The sequence below is a fragment of the Mus caroli genome, chromosome 1, assembly GCF_900094665.2.
Source record: "Mus caroli chromosome 1, CAROLI_EIJ_v1.1, whole genome shotgun sequence".
Lineage (NCBI taxonomy): Eukaryota > Metazoa > Chordata > Mammalia > Rodentia > Muridae > Mus > Mus caroli.
Window position 1 is genome coordinate 28,222,323 of NC_034570.1, and position 16,973 is coordinate 28,239,295.

The window sequence follows — 16,973 nt, forward strand, 5'->3', positions numbered from 1 at the left end:
GAAGGGGAAGAAGGGGAAGGGGAAGGGGAAGAAGGGGAAGGGGAAGGAAAGGAAAGGAAAGAAAGAGAGAGAGAAGCAAGGGAGGGAGGGAAGAGAGACAGAGAGAGACAGAGAGACAGAGAAAGAAGAAAAAGAGAGAAAGAGAGACAGAGACAGAGAGGAGACAGAAAGGAAAGAGACAGAGAGAGAAGAGAGAGAGGAGTGAGAAGGAGAAAGAGAAGGAGAGAGGAGAGAGAGAAAGAAAAAGAGAGAGACAGACAGACAGACAATGGAGTTTACAATGATAGACTCCAATCCGATTCCTGTTGAAAAGTCTAAGGATGATGGAGCAGCAGAGGCTTCCATGGAAGAGCAGTCATTTACAGTAAAGTAAGGCTGATTTCTGAAGTAGGAAGTAACATTCACAAAACCAATCAATTGCTCAGATGGCCTCTCATTTAATTGTGTGACTAAATATTCTAAGAAACCTTTGACACATCGTAAGACTGAAACCGTATCGCTCTCAACAGTCCCCTTTTCTAACCACAGTGTCCTTTTGATTTAGATTTTGGTTCACGTGGTTAAAGAACAAGTGCACCCTTACCGGAAGAAGACTGAAACGGACTAACATCATTCTCTCCATCCAAAGCATTCTGTTCTCTACAGTCTCAGCTCCTCTGGGAGAGTGGAGATGGGGTGGAGGAATCCACAGTTAGAAGATGGCTTTGCTGAACTCTGCCCACATTCGCTGTCTGGCCGGGCCCATCTTTCCTCCTTGCCAGAGGTAAGACCAGAAACTGGTCCTGCAGCTCTGCAGCCATTCACAGTGTTGGCTAAGCACCACTGCTTGTCCTGAAAGGAACACGAGTCGCCAAAGTATTTGGTAATTCATGCTTCAGAATTACCAAACCTCCTTTCTTCAGTAAGAAGCAGGAGGAGAATGACAGAGATGGAGAGCACCATCGCCTAACAGCCTGTCTCTTAAATGAACAGCTACAGTGTCTGCTTCTCAAGTCACTGTTCATTTCAGGGAGTCTGCTGCCACTCACGGGGACAAGAACTTCTCCTTGCTGGTAATCAACAACGAAAAAAAAGGAGAAGTGTCTAATCTTCATTAGACTGGGACAAGGGTGGAATGAAGACAGGACAGAGCACAGACACATCTGCAGCAGACAGGGGACTGCATAGGCCGTGCTTGCTCTGATGAAGTGACCAGCAGCGGCTGCAACCAGCGAGGAGACAGCTGAGCTAATCTCAGAAGGCCGTCTCCGTGGGGTAGCAGTGCTAGGCTGCAGGCACTGGGAGGAGGAAGCTGCGGTTGGTTGGTTGGTTGGTTGGTTGGTTGGTTGGTTTTGCAAAACACTGTCAGCATTCCCACCCAGATAATAGAAAGGCTTTGCCCATCCCACGAGTCTCAGGCCTTGGTGTCCTAGCAAGGCCTTGCCCATGTCAACAGTACACACTCTCTCAGGGCTCCCTCTGCCCCCATATTGATTGACAGCGATGAGCATTTATTTCAAATAAAGAAATAATGCCTGATCCACTGTGAAATAAGACTCCCACTTGCACAGATATAGTCATATACATGTTGTTTATTAGCAAAAACAATCCAAAAGAGGACTTGGCCAACATTATTCAAAACTTTAAAAGTTAGTTTTAGTTGTATTGCTGCTTGAGGATTTTAGTCCCTGAGCACTGCTTTAAATTTGTTGGAACAGGATTCAAAGCAAACTATTCAATGAACGCTTTCAATAGGAATGCTTCCTTTTCCATTCTGTCAAAAGTAAGGTGGAAGCAAGCCTGCTTCCCAGCAAATGTGTGTGCGTGCACGGGTTTGCCTTTGTAAATCTTTCAAACAGGAATGCATCCGCTGGGGGAAAGGAGATACTACAGTGGCCACATCATTTACTAAAAGTACTCTTCCAGCCCCTCCAGGTCCATTTCCAGGGAGGAGTCTAGGGAGGCCAGTGCAGATGGAGCATCCCTGGTCTTCTGGGTGCTAGGTTTGTGCTGAGGTGTTTCTGGCTGGCTGATTTCCTTCTTGATATCTTTGCCACCAGTTAGGATGCGCTGGCTCTCAAAAAAGAACTGATTCGGATGATTCAAAGAAAAGCCACAATCGTCCACCTGCCCAAGGAAGCAAATTTGTACCAATGTTAGCACACAGCAGAGATAGAAATACAGCTTTCAGTGCTGTTCCCACCCCATCTTACAGCTGAAGACCTGTGAGCTCAGCTGCTCCTACTCCTTACCCCACGCAGCGGAGCTTCTGCTGAAGATCCCACAGCATCATGGCTAGTACCTGTGTATGCTCAGGCCACACCTCTGCAGCTGGCTCTGATTCCTATCACTACCTACTCAACACAATAGATGACTCAACACAACTCAAACATGCATCAAATGCACTGCTTCCCACCTCTGCTCACAGTAATTGAGCTGCAACATTGTGGATGCCACTCAGCCCTCCGCATCCTGTGCACCCTCAATTCCAGTGTCTGCTGATGAATACGCAGAATAAAATATAACATTGCACAAGGCTGGCTGGAAGTGCAGCTCAGTGGTGGGGCCCTTCCCTAGCATGTGTACCACCTGGGCTCTGGCTCCCCGCCCGACAGTAAGCGTCTGGGAAACATACCTGGGCAAGTCTCTGTGTTACAATGGTCATTGGTGGTGCACACAGTACTGCATCCCTGGGCCTTAGCAAGAGGCTTAGCACATCTCGGGGCAAGCTTTTTTGAAGTGCTATTAAAATCACTTTGACTATTTTGATTCTGGTCCCTGACACCAGTGTATTTCAAAGCTTAAGTCTGGCATACGGAATCTCGTTTGGTATAATGAACAGGCTGAACAAGCAATCCTACTTAATGGAACCTCTTCATGTTAACTGGGGGCATCCTGTAATCCATCCTGGTGTAGAAAAATCTCTTTAAACCTAGTGGGAACCTAGGAGCTTATGCTATTTCTCTTCCTCAAACACTGAACCTTGAGGATTAGCTCGTATTTCTTCTCATTACTCTGTGCCTTTAGCAATCAAAAGAATTGAGGGGCAAACAGTATTATTCTGATTCTGATCCTAAAATTTACCAATGATGAACAAAAACATCTTATTATCAGCAAGTTTTTACTGCCCACCCACTGTGTGCCAGGTGACATAACCACATTCTACTCCATGCACTCAGCTAAAGTGCCAATGGTCTTCAGGGTTTTTAGGTAACACAACTGAGAAGGATCTTGCCCAAGGATGGAGCTACGATCTGTATGACTGTCCTTGAGCCAAGGTGAAAGAAAGGATTGCAAACATATACAACATTTACTCCTGAAAACTGAGAAGGCTTTTATATTCAGTGTGTGGCATAATATAACAGAGACTTCTACCTAAAATGTGACCCTCGAGTCACTTTCTTCAGCTCAGTTAATGGGTTGGACTGCTGCTATGTGACACACAACCTGAAGTGAACCCCGACATTCCTGTCTGCAGTTACAGGTGACAACAGCCACCACCAGGCTCCAGCTTTGCTTGGTTATAAATGTGGGATTTTCATTTGCTATTTTTAGACCAGAAACCATTATACTATGTCTTATCTATGTATTTATTTACTTATTTGTTAAAGACGGTGTTTGTATCTATTCTTTGGTTATGTGAGCCTTGCTGGCCTTGAATTTGTAATTCTCCTGTTTTAGTCTCCTGACTAGCTGAGACCACAGGTCTGTGGCCCCATGTTTCAGCTTTTAACACCCCACTCTTTGTCTTGAACTCACTTGTACATAGCAGGTATCTAATGAATATTTACTGAGTTGAGCCCAGAACAGTCAGTCATATACTTCACATCTTACTATAGACATGGCTTATTATATACATGGCTGTGTTATAAGCAGTAGTTTTTCAGAACATGAGAATGCACTGGACTAAAACTAAAGCTAAAGAAAACCACAGCCTTGTAATTCCTAGCTAAAAAGTCATTTTCAGAAATGAGAATTGTAGGAGCCACAGATAAATGCCTGTCACTCTTGCAAGGTGGAGGGGAGAAGGTTTTGTGAGCAAGGCTGTTTGAGCTAGGGCTGGGTAGACAGAAAGGGAGAGGGAGAGGGAGAAGGCGAAAGCCTGGAGGGGGAGGCAGGTGGTGCAGAGGCTGCAGAAGCCGAGGAGGGGATGCCTGGGGAGCAAGTGCCTTACTTCCATGGCCTGGTGTAAAAACTCATGATAGAAGCCATGCTAGGTTAGACAGACTGGCGGGGACAACACCTCAGAGGTCCTGGAAAGTCAGGGTGTTTGATATAACTTTCTAGGCCTAAGGGAGTTGGAACTGTAAGAGTCCCTAAGGAGGAGTGGGTGTGATCAGATCTACACAGAATGTCCGGTGGGTTAATGTGGACGGGGAGGGAGAAAGAGCTCAGACTGGCCACCCTCAGTCAGTAGAGGATGACAGAGAAAGGGCGCCTCCTGGCGAGAAGCTCCAGGCTTCTTTAGCAGCTAAAGAAACGGCGGGTCAGTCGTTTTAGTTAGGTTATGGTGTGAAGTGAGGGGCTCTTTATAGACAGTTTTAAGATATAGATATATATAGTTTTACCCAGATCACCAAGAAACAATCTTTATCTTTTTAACGAGGAGGCTGCTTAACTTCTGTTTCCTCGATAAATTTATAATTTTATTAACAATAAACTTCTTTATTATATCTGATTTCATTCAGCTCCTGAAAGAGCTGATGTGTTTCATAAGAAGTTCAAACATTTCAATCACAAGGTGTCACATTTTATGAACAGAAATCAGAGACCAGGAGGACACTACAGTTCCTTTAAACTGAACCCTCTCGATGTATAGATTGGCAAACTAATTTCTACAGAGAGTAAATAGCTTACTCAGCTATCAAGCTAGTAACTGGATTTATATTAATGAAAACGTATCTCCAGCTACACCACTCATGGGTATTTACCGAGGTCAATGTATCTTAGAAATATCTGTACATCACTGTTTACTGTAGCCCTATTCACAATAGGTAAGTTATGAACCAGCCTAGCCATCCGGCAACCAAGGAATGGATAAAAGGAAACGTGGTACATACACACAATGGAATATTTGTGTGCATCATGAAGTTATGTTGTTTGCAGAAAAATGGAAACTGGAGATAATTCTAGTAAGCAATTTATGGCAGTCTGAGAAAGACGAACATTCTCTTTTCCCTTGTTTGTGGTTCCCAGACTTTACACACACATTAAAATCGTGTATGTGTTTATGGTATGAAACTGTAGGAACAAAGCCTAACAAGAGGGTAAGAATGGGGGAGGGGTGCACAACACACAACACATTGAAAATGTCCTACTATACACAGTACCACACAGTGATGGAATTAAACAAAACATATGGAACTGAGGCCTTTTGACTAGAGCACTTATATTTCTGATATTAAAAGGCTTTATGCAAAGTCAAATAAACTGGCAAAGTTTTATAAAACTTGGCTTTAAATATTATTTTTAAAAGCTTTATTTATTTCTTTTATGTATACGCACAAGTGTTTGGCTTGCATGTATGTAAATGTCCCCAGAAAAGGATCCCGGATTCCCCAGAACTGGAGTTACAGACAGTTGTGCTGCGGACCAAACATGGGTCTCTTCAAGAATCACCAGAGTGCTCTTAACCACTGAGCTGTCTCTCCAGACCCCATTAAAGATTATTTTTACAAAGCCTATACAAAAGAAAAATCTTACAAAAGTAATCTAATACCTGGCAAAATAGTAATATAAGGGGGATTTTCTTTCTTTTTGTAATAGGGATTTTTCAACACTTTCCTTTAAGCTGTTAAAGTATTCAATACAGCCATAACTGCAGATGATAACGGAACTAAACTGAAGTCTCAGAATTCACGGTGAGCAAGACAAAACACAATAACCTTTCATTTTTGTTTTTGTTTTTTGTTTTTTGTTGTTTTTGTTTTTCGAGACAGGGTTTCTCTGTATAGTGCTGGCTGTCCTGGAACTCACTTTGTAGACCAGGCTGGTCTTGAACTCAGAAATCCGCCTGCCTCTCACAATAACCTTTCTAAGACTCACTCTCTCATCTGTGAAATGGATGTAATAACAGTGCTATGACATTGGGCTGTTATGGGGTAAACTAATGGAATATAAAGTTTAAGAGTTGTGGTTCTATGGAATCCAAGTCACATGTTTTAAAAGTCAAGAAAGATAAATCAATTAAAATGCAGTAGAGTTCCCAGAAGAAAGAAGTCACTGTTGCACCTTTTCTTCCCACTTTAAAGAAACCCAACCTAGAAACTGCTGCTTGCATATTCCAGGTATGAGAGAGATGGAATGAATTGAACCACAACACTATCCTCAACAGTTCCTTGCTTTCTACATCAAAGGGCTGACAAAGGAAGAGAGTTAAGTGCCTTAACTTTAAAATATATTTAAGTCCTGTGCTTTTATGAATTTCCACTTTAATATCTTTACTAACTATTTGCAGCAGGGCCCAGGGGCTTGAGACCAGCTGCTGCCATGGTTTTGGTAGTGTTTCTGGCTTTCTCTCTCAACCACACACAGCCCTAACTCAGTTTGCTAAACCTGTGGCCTGGAAGCTGCTTGTTGGTGTGATGAATGTTCTTCTGACTCTACTGCACTTCTGGGTGAACCCTGTCTCCCTTTTGTATTGAAGAATACGGGTCCATATAGTCTTCTTTTCTCTTGCTCAGAAAAATAAACTTGGTGTGCTTGTTATGGAAAGGGGACAAATGGAAATCACACCAAAATGATAGTAAGCACTCTTTAAAGTCAACCTGTGGAAAGGACACTATCCAAATTCCTCTTTTTGCAATTGCTATTTTCTTTATTACTCACCAAAAAATACAAATAAAACTCTGTTTGATTCCCTCCGTTCTTGGGAACCCCTGAGCCATGATGTGGAAACACATCACTATCGTACTTACAAATCCCCTGCTGCTTCTGCTTCCCCTTCCTCACTGACGGCTACAGTCGGTGATGGTTTCTTTGTAGATGATTCTGAATTATGTTTTGGTATCGGGAGAGAGACACACTGTGGTGCCTTTTCATCTTTATGCACCTTGTGTTGCTGTGATAAAATACTCAAACAATCTGTAAAGGGGGAAAGGTTATTGCTGCTCAGAGTTCTGGGATTTCTATACATGGTCCCTTGTCCGTTGCTGCCTGCGCTGAGGCAGTAGATCATACATTGGGAACGTGGAGAGCAACGGCCAACATCCCAGAGCATCATCTCCATGACCTAACTTCCTTCCACTAGATCCCACCCCTAAAGGCCCTACTGTGGGCTGGACATGGGCCTTTAGGGGGAAGTGGTCTCAGATATAAAGCATGTAACTGATTAACCTGGAGGGGTCACAGAACTAGTAAGAACCAGGACAGTGTTTAATAAAACCCATTATAAACGTCAAATTTCATCTTCAGAGAAATGGAAATCCACAGAAAGGTCTTCAAAGCAGGTTAATGAAATAATCAAATTCCATTAGTGTAAATATCACTCCCTGCTGTGTGAAGAAGGAAGAAATGGAATGAGGCATGTGTAGACTCTGAGAAATGTCTTAGGAAGCTACGATGGGGTTCTAAATGCGAGATGGTGGTGTGGCTTTAAGAAAACGTGATAGGTTTTCACAAGACTTCTGTAGCAATTTATATGATGGTGAAGAAGCTGTGCTCTACAGTTTGGAAAATATACCTCCAGTCAGTATTCAAAGGGATCAATCTCTAAAGAAGCCATTTTAAGTTAAGACTCAGAGATTAACCTATATAAGGCCTGGTGTTTCCACTTACAAAGCTTACAGGAATGCAAATGATATGAGGCAGCAACATGCAACTGTCTTGAACACCACCACGCCTTAGGGGCTGGAGAGACAGTTCAGTGGTAAGAGCACAGGCTGCTCTTCCAGAGGACCCAGGTTCAATTCCCAGCACCCACATGGCAGCTCACAACCATCCACAACTCCAGTTTCAGAGACCCTCACACAGACACGCATATCAGCAAAACACCATTGCACATGAAATACAAAACTAAAAACCACCGAGGCAGACAGCTCTCATGAGGTCAGCTTTTGACAGCCACTGGAGGAATCAACATATTCCACAGGATGACCTCCACATTTATGGGCCTCGTACGTGTGCCCTGGCTAATGCAGAAGGGAAGAGTGGGAGCAATGCTGTCTACCTATGGGATATCTGGGTTTTAATCAAGAGGTTTTGTGATGACAGCTTGTAATGAGGCAGCTGGCGTTACCACAGAGCCATATGGAGCTATCACAGGGCTGCTGCAAATGGTACCAATTAAGGAGTTCATTTTCAAAACTTGCACTTAAGTGAATTTCATCACAGAGACCTGGGGAAAATGAACCCAGAGGTTTACAGGGGAGGGAGATGGGATAGCAGGAAGTGAGTAATAAAAAAGATTCTATTTTTACACTCTAAAGATAATAAATGGAGGTATCTGCATTTAAAGCTCTAGAGTAATAGATCTAGAGAATCCCCACAACCTTCTTGTTTCATTGGTTTACACATGGTCTAAGCTACCCTATTTCTAGATCTGAAAGGATTTCCATGCACATCTTCAGTAAACTAGGGCAGATTTTGAAACAGGCAATTGTAGTAGCCCTTGTTGCACTGGACATGTTTAAGAACTCGGTGAGCTGGGGTATGACTCACTCAGTACAGTGCTTGCTTTATTACCCCAGTACTCATAAGACAGAGACAGGGGATGAGGAACTCAAGGTCATGCTTGGGCTACATAACAACTGAGGCCTGTCCAAGCTGTAGTAACAAAACAAAACACAGAAAAGGAGGGGATAATTTAGTATAACTCAATTTTAAGCCTAACTTATTCTTAAAAATTAAAGAGAGGATCTCAAATCTGAAAGTTTGGAGGCTTTTTACTTAAAAGGTTCACAAATGATTGAGAGCATATATGAAGTTAAAAGTCTCAAGCTAAGCAAGCTAAGCAAGACACTAGGTTCTAACATGTAGCAGTCTCCTCTGAGATTAAAATATTCCATTTGGGAGGGAAACCTGTGAGAAAAAGGATGCAAAAATGTGTGTGTGTGGGGGGGGGGGGTTGTATGACACATGACCGGATGTTCTAAGGGAAAGCTCCTTGAGGCACACATGTTAAAAGGGATGAACTATGCCACCCTGCAGGGAAGCTTCTTAAACTCAGGAAGTAAATGATTCAATAAGCGTCAGGAAATTCCTGAGATTGGGCAGACTCACTGGGTTCTCTTCCTCTCTAGTCACATACAGGCTATTAGCACTGCTCAGAAACTCTCAGAGAAGCTGAGATCTCTGGAAGAAGCAGGAAGCTAAGCTGACCAAATGTGTCACCTGGGAAGGACACTCATAACTGCTGAGCTGCCTGCAGTATGTTGTGCAGTATGCTCCAGATTTCCTAAGTTTTTATTCACGCTTGGGGTGGAGTTTGCTGATGCTGTTCTTTGAGTAATTTCTGCTTTTGTAAGTAACCTTCACCCATATTCCTGGGTAATCCCAATAAAACTCACTGGTTCACCAAGTTGGACTTCGACAGTATCTACACCTTGGTCTGTGGTTGGTCCCTGTTTAGGTAAATACACATTTGTTCCCATCTTCCCAGGACCTGCCACACAAATGCTCAGGGAGCAGGGCATTAAAGGCTGGTGCTGAGAAGCCCAGACACAGGATGCTATGTGGGTCCTGTCATGACCAAGCTGGAGAAACCTTGTTATTGCTTACAATAAATACTTCAAATTTTATAAAAATATGGTGTTTTTCACCAAGGGTAATATTTTCCTATTAAATGTAGAAGACAGGATTCACAGCGGGCCAATCTCTAGCGCTACCTGTTCCTTTGGTCAATGGAGACAGGTGGAGTGAGTCATTTGGAATCACAGTTCCCCATACATAAGCCATAGTATATGAGTTAGATCTGCTACCCTTGAATGTGCCTCAGTGTTTAGCATATTCCTGTCAGGAATAACCTTCAACTCAAGATTTCCTTCAACTCTAGGACCAGATATAGAGCATGGCTAGGCAATCAGACCTTTACTGACTTAGATAGCACAGGTTCAAATCCATGTTCCATTCCAACAAGAACTTCCCCAAGCTGTTCTGCTTCTCTATGCTGTGTTCATTAATGTGTTACATTAGTGCCTGGCTGTAGGGCTCAAAGAACTTAGTGATATGCGTAGTATGGATTAAGGGTTCCACAAACGTAGACTCATATTATTTATCATTTAGATTATTGATAAGACAATTTTCCTATGAACACTTATAAATTCAGCAATTTATATAAGAGAATTTTTTAAAAATCTTTTGACAGCTTAATAGAAAACGTGAATATAAAATCTAGCACAGTATCTGATAATGGGTTCAACAAAAACAGCACCTTTCTGGGGGCGGGGAGGGGCTCAGGACACCACTCTCCACAACAGTGCACATAAGGATTCAGTGACAAGCTATTTCAGGAGGTGCATGGACCTCCAAAGCCTACGGTACACTTAGATGTGTGGTCTGGGTTCGGAATCCATGTGGAATCCATGTCCAAATTAGTGGCTGTGAATGAGGGACCCAGCGGGCTGAATTTGTGCTAGACATGTTTTCTTTGGCTTGCATAGAGCTGTGAATTTTGTCCACGTGAATGCCTGTAGCAGGGCATACATTCTCCAGTGTACCACTTGCCGGCCTCTCGAGCCTGTGCTTCTTGCTTTCCAGATTTCAAGCCCCACTGTGTCCGCCAGAAGCGCTCAGTGCTCATCTACCTTACCCTTCAGGACTTTCAGTACTAAGGAGGCAGGCAAGATCATCATCCTGTTTCTTGACTCCTTTGCAGCTACATGGTTGTACGTACAAACACAGGAGACCAGGGAAGCAGATCAGATGACTATTAAGCAGCAGCCACAAATATATCAGACTTTCTTTGAGAAGAGTGCCATTGGTTCTTCTGGACCGGAATAGCTAAGGTTCCAGATCTAACCGTGAAGAATTGGCAGACTAAGACCTCTGAGTCAGCTCTGGCCCTCTTTATAGATCAGTGGTTCTTAACCTTCCTAATGCCATGACCTGTTAATTCAGTTCCTCATGTTGTGGTGGCCTCCAACCATAAAATTATTTTCATTGCTACTTTATAATTTTGCTACTGTTATGAAACATAAATAACTGTGTGTTTCAATTGTCTTAGGCAACCTCTGTGAAAGGGCCATTCAACCCCACAGGGGTCATGACCCACAGACTGAAAACTGCTGTTAAGGACAAAGTTCTATATGTTCATAGCTATGACATATATTTTCTATGATAGCTTTTGCAATGTTGTGGCACATAAAGCCTAAAGGTTTTCCAATCTGTCTCTTCACAAAATACCTTAAAAACCTTGAACCTGGATGTGGAGCGGTGAGTACAGCTCTAGTGTGGTCAGATCGTCTTATGACACATCTTCCACATAGTATTTCTGGTTTTCTGGTATGGTCCATCTTAGTTGTTTGGCCCTTTTATAAACCTTGTAAGTAAGTTAACGCCATGCCATGATAAAAGCACCAAACAAAACACAGAGCAACAAGCCACACACAAGCAATCTATAACGTTAAATAATTTACTTACATTATGTGTCATCTCGAAGTACTTCTGACAGGCTACTTGGTAATGATTCCCCTTTACCAAATCCAAAATCTAGAATGAATGGGGAAAAAAAAAGAAAGGAAGAAAGAAGAGAAGAGAAGAGAAGAGAAGAGAAGAGAAGAGAAGAGAAGAGAAGAGAAGAGAAGAGAAGAGAAGAGAAGAGAAGAGAAGAGAAGAGACACGTTAAGTTTCTTCTAAGCCACTGCGGCCATAGCTGTTGGCCTTCTCATAATCTCCATTCCAAGAAGAAACTCAATAAATAATCACGTAGCGTGCTGTGCTCCTGCAGCCCAGACAGCACAACGATGCTGAGATTATCCAGAAGTGGTGCAGCTCAGCATTAAAACACAGATGGCAAGTGATAGCGAGTGAGCTTTCTGACCTGCCACCCGTGGCTTTTAATAACATTGATTTGACAACAAGATGAGAACAGAATCTGGTATTTTGACTTTGATGCTTACTGTCAGCATTTCATATTGCAGGATCTTAAAAAACAAACAAACCTGTAACTATGACTCTAGTAATCTGATTATGGAGTCATGAAGCAATCAAATACACTCTTCAGACGTATTTTCACATCCTCTATTTACACAGACACAGCAGCACTAGCACTGCCGTGAATCCAACAGGAAAACTGAGCTAAGTGGCTCTAGACCAGCATAGAGAGGCAACGGCTTACCTTCAGTTAACTTCCCTATTCTGTAACGAAGTTACATGAGAGTAAAGAGCCGATTCTGAGCATCTATTAGCAACGCCATCCTGTCTTTTGCCTCTGACACACCCAAATAAATAAAATATATATTGAGCCATTTAGCAAGCACAGAAAAATGCTGGGATTAAGAGATAACCTCAGATGAAGGGAAACAGAACTCTGGAGAAAGGTTCATTTGTACCCGCTTTCAAAAGGCTAACCTTCCTGCCACAATGGAAATGAGCACAGTCCAGAATTCCTGGTATTCCCTCCATGGAATCTCACTTTATAGTTGACAGAACACAAGAAAATCACAGTTGTAAAAGGGGCATCATGTAACAGCAAGACTTTGTTAAAGGACTGTTTTCTTCCGACTGTCTTAAACCAAATATTATATCACCTTCAATTAACATTCATCTGAAAAAAAAATCTGTGTAAATGTCAAGCTGTCACAGAACCCAGGACTCTGTCTACCTCCATGACACGTTTTCCTTAATTAGAGAAAAATGAAAAATAAATAAATTTAAAATGAATGACAATAAATAAAAAAATGAAGTCACAAATTTTGTAAGTGGTACCAGCAACTTTGAGCTTACATCCCAATGCTTTCCCACGGCCATTAAAGCTGTGTAACAATGAACCTGCAACTAATTACAGATAACAACAGCAGGAGACTAACATATACCAACAGTCATTTCAAAGACTTCAAACACAAATTTAATATCTGATGCCATAAATTACCTGAAAATGAAATTAATTCAGAGATAAAACTGAACCATGTGGTATATTTATGTTCCTTTCATGGAAAATTAAAACGAGAGACTGGTGCAGTCCACACCTGGCTAGGTCTTCTGACATCAATGAACGAACAAGGTAACCCCCACCAAGCAGCCTGATGCAGATAACCCATGACTAAGACTCTTCCCACGCAAGACTAGCATATGTCAAGTTGCTGGGTTACGCTCCCCAGCACATGTGGCTTCACAGGTAAGACTAAAGTGAAAAAGTAAGGCAGAGGTAAGAAATGCAGACGTAATCGAAAATTCCAGGGTTTGTTGTTGTTGTTGTTGTTGTTGTTTGTTTTTAGTTAAATTCAGATTCTGAGCACAGCTATATCTGCCATCACTTATCTTACAAAAGAGGCCCTTCTGTAACAAACATATTTTGATTTGAAATCACTCACACATCTATTTTAAAAGAGCCTTCCTAAGGAAGCACAGCATAGCATATTGGGGATGAACAAAAGATTGGTTTAACTTTAAAGGTCTGATGAAAGCAAAGACGATATTGGGTTTTTGTTGTTGTTATTGTTTGTTTTCTAGCAAGAAAAACTGACAAGTTTAGAATAAAGGAGATGGAACAGAGGAAGTTTAAAACCAAATTCGCGGAGGAAAAAGTGAGCCAAGGAGAATTCCAAGAGACAGAGTACTCTGAGGCCATCAGGGAGTGCTGTCAGATGCTATTTTCACTTCAGATGAGAAACGCATCCTGTTAAAACAAAGTTGCCTGGAGCTCTCATTAGGGACAGGATCAATTTTAAGAAGAATTAAGAAATCATGTGTAGCTTAATCTAGTTTTCCATAGAGGACGAGACAAACAACTTACAGGCTTTCAAAATCTAAGAGAAAATGTGAAGCTACCTAAGAACACAATTATTAAGAGTCTAGATTATGATCTAGACTGCAGAGATGCAGGCTGACAGGTGATCTCTCAGGGCTTAAGTGCACTGACTTTCTCCAATCCAGCCTCCTAACTCTATAGACTGCCTAGGACAAAGGGCATTTTCCAGACTCTGGGTCCGGCTGGTGGGTCCCAGCAGGATGAGAACAGAGACAGTGGTTGAAGTACTCAGACTTGAGACTGAACCGTTTCCTAACAGGCAGACACTGTTTCTAAGAGGCAGGTACTTCACACCCAAGCAGAACAGGCCCTGATGCTTTACAACATCACTCAAAACCACCCTTCTCAAATGCTTATCTAACATAATGAACTAGGTTATTAAAAACAGTGTCTTTCTAAGAGATTGACTTGAACTCTCCACCAACAGGACACAAGGCACATACAAAGCCTTTACATCTTCATTTACTAATTGTACAAATGACTTTTACTATGACATTTGGTAGATGCACATAATATCCTCTCGTAATCTTCTGTCCCTTAAAGTCCTACCCTGCTCCTGTCTCCCACTGTCTCCCTCCACATAACCTTATCTACGTACATACAGTGTGCAGTCCACTTACCGCTGCTTGTGTATGCTTTTAGGGATGACAGTTGGTACTGGATAAACAGGTTAAGGGGCTCATCCGTGGGAAGTCTGATTCTCCCTCTCTTAGCAGCCATTAAGTGCCTATAGCTCTTCATCTAGTGGTGGTGCCTTGTGAGATCTCCCCCATCAATGTTGGTATGTCAGCTGCTGTTCCTGTGTGTGTGTGTGTGTGTGTTTTCAGGTCGTGCTTAGGTAGCCATGCTGTTGAGGTTTCACGGAGCAGCTTATCTGTCCTGCAGAGAAGACACAGCTTCTCAGCTGAGTTCCTGGTCCTGTAGCTCTTACGATCTCCTCACCACTCGTAAATGAGGTGAAAATGAGTCTTTTTTTTAATGATTCAGCTGTTTCTTATATGTTGGCATTTATTTCTCATATAAAATACAAAATACCATATAAACTCGGCTAATTGAGGTTTTTCATATGTGTGCGTGTGTCAGGGGGTAGGGAGGGAGGGAGGAAGGGAATAACACAGTTATGACACATGCAGCTATAATGCTAACATCCTGTGTGATTCAGATGTGATAGCATTTGCCTATGTAGTGTGATATGATGCAGGTTTGCTATTGATTTTGTTGAATTTTTCTGACATGAACGTCATTACTAAACACTATGTTAAGGCAGTTAGCAAGACAGGCATGAATAGAATGGTTGGTGGACTGAAGGACTTCAAGGCAGGAAATACAAAGTTAGAAATGAAAGGGAAGACCAAGATATGCCCCTAATACTCTAAGTTTGTGATAAAAAGCACAAGTATAAGTTCAAGAAATCCAAGAAGGGCCTAAGAGACTTTGAGGATCAGAATTTGCTGAGGGTAAAGAACCGGGGAAGACAGATGATACAGTCGGGAACAGTCCTTCTCAACAGTGTTCTTTTCCAGCACACAGTCCCAGGAGCTCAGAAAGATCACTCCCTGTATGAGTGTATGCTGTATTAGTGCACACTGTGCTGCCATAACAGAATGCTCAAAAGTGGGTACCCGATTCACTACAGGTTTATTAGCTCACCATGTCGAAGGCTAAAGGCCCAAGATAGTGTAGTTGTATCAGTTTGGCATCTAATGAGGATGAAATGACAAGACAGGAAGCCAAAAGACTGAGAAAGTCCTAGCAGGCCAATCTCATGGGGCTGTCACTCCCTCCTAGAGGATGCCTAATTACCTTTACTCGTCATCTTCACTAGGCTAGACTCCCCACATGCTCACCACCACGGTGAGCCTAAGCTCATGCAAACACTGAAACCATAGGCCAGCCATGTCTTTCTGAGGACAGTAGGCAGAGATCAGTGCAGAGTAAGGATCAGAAACAGAATGGGTCAAGGAAACACAATCCACACAGAGGTGGGCACTCACGTAAGGAGGACAGAAAGAAGCAGACAGTGGGAAGAGGGAACTGGATGGGGGACTGGGAAAGCCAGAGAAGTGAGGGAAGTGCCCTGAAGTCTGCAGCCTGGTACTCCAGTGGCTGCTGTAGCTCGGAGGGTTCTTCAACAGCCATGACAAAACTCTCCAGTCTTCCTGTCCCCCACAAAGACCCTAGAAAAAGACTTCCTCTCACAGGCAGCACTAATTCCAAAGAGTGGCTCCTGAAAGCTGGAAGGAAATAAGCCGCGGGCAAGTCCTACGCCTGCCCAGCGAGCTTTCTAATTGCGCTCCAGAAAAGTATCATCAAACTGAACAGCCACACCGACCTTGAAAACAAATTACAAAAGAAAAAGTTTCCATGAAGATGTGGCACTAGTGCTCAAATGGCAATACGACTTCTGGTTTTTCATCCCAGTATTTATAGAATAAAACTTTGATGCAAGAGCATCATTGCTACAGCAGCCTGGCTCTCAGTGACACAGGAGGACAAAGTTTATGTCATGTATATGCCTTGATTTTCCCTTCAACTTTCATTTATCCTCTAGTAGGCAAATAAAATCCACCAAGAATTTAAACTTTAAAAAATAAAATAATTCAGCTTTTCATCTTCACAAAAAAGTTCATCCATTTGTACTTGCTATGTTAGCAAAGGAAATTAACTATACTTTATCCTCAGGACAAATTACTGATCATTTCTCTAAGGGAATTATTTTTCCCTTCTCCCTTTTGTCAGTACTCTTTCTTATTTGCATTTCTTTCTTATACTGTATTTTGATCATGTTTGCCCTTCCTCCAGCTCCTCGGGTTCTCTCCCTTCCCACACAACTTCATGTCCTTGTGCCTCTCATCTCTCTTCCTGTGTCCCTGTCCCTTCCCCAAAACAAAACACTGATTGCATAAAAACCAAACCAAACAAATAACAAATTAATAAAGAAAAAATACCCATCCACTCACCTCCAAACCCCACAAAGTTAGTCTTGTGCTGCCTGAGTCCTCAGGGTATAAGCCTGTCCCGGAGTGTGAGTACCCAGGGTGTGAGCCTGTCCCGGAGTGTGAGTACCCAGGGTGTGAGCCTGTCCCGG

General features: G+C 42.5%; 1 protein-coding gene across 3 annotated transcripts in view; it reads right to left on the reverse strand.

The window, feature by feature from the left end:
- Positions 1-1,564: 1,564 nt before the first annotated feature.
- Prim2 (DNA primase subunit 2) overlaps positions 1,565-16,973 on the reverse strand; it is a 213,855-nt gene continuing 198,446 nt past the window's right edge. For all 3 annotated transcript variants that reach the window (XM_021161843.2, XM_021161852.2, XM_029476392.1), the window contains exons 13-14: positions 11,557-11,625; positions 1,565-2,106 (exon numbers count right to left, since the gene is read on the reverse strand). In XM_021161843.2, the coding sequence (XP_021017502.1) occupies positions 1,888-2,106; positions 11,557-11,625 (288 nt within the window). In that variant the 3' untranslated portion in view covers positions 1,565-1,887. The remainder of the gene's footprint in view (positions 2,107-11,556; positions 11,626-16,973) is intronic.